General features: G+C 32.9%; 1 protein-coding gene across 1 annotated transcript; it reads left to right on the top strand.

The window, feature by feature from the left end:
- Nucleotides 1-789: 789 nt before the first annotated feature.
- mRpS6 (mitochondrial ribosomal protein S6) lies at nt 790-1,552 on the top strand. Its single transcript, XM_088278287.1, has 2 exons — nt 790-1,000; nt 1,092-1,552. The coding sequence occupies exons 1-2, from the start codon at nt 956-958 to the stop codon at nt 1,497-1,499; spliced, it is 453 nt and encodes a 150-aa protein (XP_088134413.1). The 5' UTR covers nt 790-955; the 3' UTR covers nt 1,500-1,552.
- Nucleotides 1,553-2,680: the final 1,128 nt, after the last annotated feature.

The following is a 2,680-nucleotide window of genomic DNA, read 5'->3' on the forward strand; positions in this document are numbered from 1 at the left end:
CATACACTGTTAAGTCAATGCTGGTTAAAAGGATTATTTTGTATTGATTTCACATTGCAATAAAAAACATCCAACACCATATTAAGTTATATTGTGTTTTTGCCATTAATAATGTATTTAAGAGTTGGATTATTTATTTGTGATATTAATTTGAATGTTAAGATTCAAAAATGATAAAATCATGTCTAGTAAACATTTAGGTGTTGACACGTAGTTGATGGTAAACTTTGTCCATATTTCGGTCTCAAAACCATCTCCATTGATTTTTTTTCGATATTATTGAAAGAAAAAAAACAGCATCGCAGAACCGGTAAACAAATATCGCTCACTCCTTTCAAGAACGTCATAAATCAAAAAACGTAAATTTTCAGTTGTGCATATTTTCGGAATGCCCAAAAAATGTACTATATCCCAGAAAAAGAGGCACATTTTTAACTTAATATTTACCCGCTACAGGTCAGAAAGTGTTGTTTTTGCATTTTGAAGAAAACGTATTGTTTAATTATTTTTTTAAATAAACTAAATATTTTTCAAATGGAGAAAAAACCTTCAGGTTTTACCTAAAAAGATATGTTGCATAGTAAAAATTTCAGTAAGTGGCTTGATATTCATTTTTAATACATTGTATTATATTTTCAAACTTTAAAAACGTTCTCCTGAAAAATCAAGTATTTTGATTTATGACGTTCTTGAAAGGAGTGAGCGATATGTCACCTTTAGTTACGTACATAGTCTTTGGTCACGTACAACGTATACCAATGATACCAACAAAACAATCACAATTCATATTGACAGTAGCTATAAAGAATATTTTTGTCTATAGCCATTTCTTTATTTAACTAAAAGATAACCTGAAAGTCTGCCGATTTCAAATTATACTTTGTTTTAATGTAAAGTTTCGTCTTTTTATTCATGAATATTAATTTTTAAACCACATACTTTATATATCCTTGCGATGCCTACATACGAATTAAATCTTATGGTTCGAGCCGTGTCTAAGGTAATTTTTTATACTAATATTGCCTTTTTATAAATGCTATATTTTTCGCATTGATAGATTGTTTACTTTCTCGTTGTTGTTTTTGCTATAGCCAGAACTGTGCGTGATTTTGAAGAGGGCTGCGGATAGTATATTTGCAAAACATGGTCTGATACGTGAAATAGAAAACTTGGGTAAAAGAGCTATACCATATACAACTAGCGCCCACGGGCAACCTCACAAAGAGGCCCATTATTGCCTTATCAAATTTGATTCTTCTACTGATGTTGTTGCCGACTTACACGAAGAATACGGTAGAGATGTGGACTTGATAAGAAGAAGGTTTTATAGATTAGAACCTGTTGAAAAAGAGCCCTGCACTTTGCATCATGAAACGCAGCCCCCAGTTTATCGTGATGATGTAAAGAAGATGCTTTCAATGGCCAAGAAACAACGTAATCCGTTTACACACGTATTTAAATACAATTCGGGAATGAAATATTATCCATTTAATAAATGATTTAATTATGTGTTATGATATTGTATTAGTTTAGTTTTTAATAAATTATGTTATGAATATATTGCTGGTCTTATTTATTTGATATTAGTCAAATATTTTTTATTTAAGTTTTACTTGGTAGATACCATTAATTCTTAAAATCTATTGAGACGCGTGTTTTGATGCAGTCCGCATAATTTTCAAACACAGTCCGGAATGCATCGAAACACTTACTAAGAAATACTGGTATTTACCAAGTAAAACTTGAATTCAAAATTGATAGATTTTACCACAAACTAACTGCCAAATTAATTAATCAAATATTTTTAATTTGAAGTGTAAAGTAAATTACACTTTATGACTTTATTTTATAGCATGTTTGAATATCACTCATGTTTCAGCTCTAATTGTTTTTTATAAAATTTCAAGTTATAAAATTGACAGCGTTTAGAGTGAGTCAATAAATGAATGAACAGATTAATAAAAGTATATATTCACTCGCTTCTTGATGGAGTCCACAAACATTCTTTTATTTATTTATTTCAAACCTCAAGGTAATGTGTGCAGGCCTCTAAGGATCACAAGGCACCCCTGAGATAGTATTTTACGAAAATGGCGCTACGTAAATTATTCAAAATTACTTTTAATGAAGGGATTACACTATGGCATTTTTTCACCCCCCATAAAATTTTTCTCTACTATCTCTTCAACTTTGTAGTGTTGTGGTTAGCGCGTTTGGGTACCACTCTGGAGGTCTTAAGTTCGAATCCCTGGGGGGGTCTATATAAATATGGGCAATGTTTTACTCTAATATTTATTTAATATCACCCTAGATTGGTACCGGAAGCACATGATTGATCATCACCTTATATTATTATACTATATTGAACCATATCCGCTCCCTAGGTGGAGCATATAGAGTCCACAAACTGTCTCCAGACTTCTGTCGGCTGCCAGCTCCTTAGCATCCTACCAAATCAGATCCGCGTCCCGAAGTTCTGACGAGAACTGCCGACGAATTGTCAGCAGTGGTCATCCTTGGCGGCGCAAACCTGATGCTTTGCAAAAAAGGCAAGCTTGATTAAGGCTCTCAGGAGGCATGCGGAATACATGGCCAAGCCAACTGAATCGCCTTTTCTTGACGACAGTTGTGACCAAGATTTGCTGCGTCCTATGCCTTATCTCTTCATTCCTCACAAAGT

Source organism: Brachycentrus maculatus, unplaced genomic scaffold, assembly GCF_059751285.1.
Source record: "Brachycentrus maculatus isolate JH-2025_06_01 unplaced genomic scaffold, ASM5975128v1 h1tg000055l, whole genome shotgun sequence".
NCBI classification, from domain to species: domain Eukaryota; kingdom Metazoa; phylum Arthropoda; class Insecta; order Trichoptera; family Brachycentridae; genus Brachycentrus; species Brachycentrus maculatus.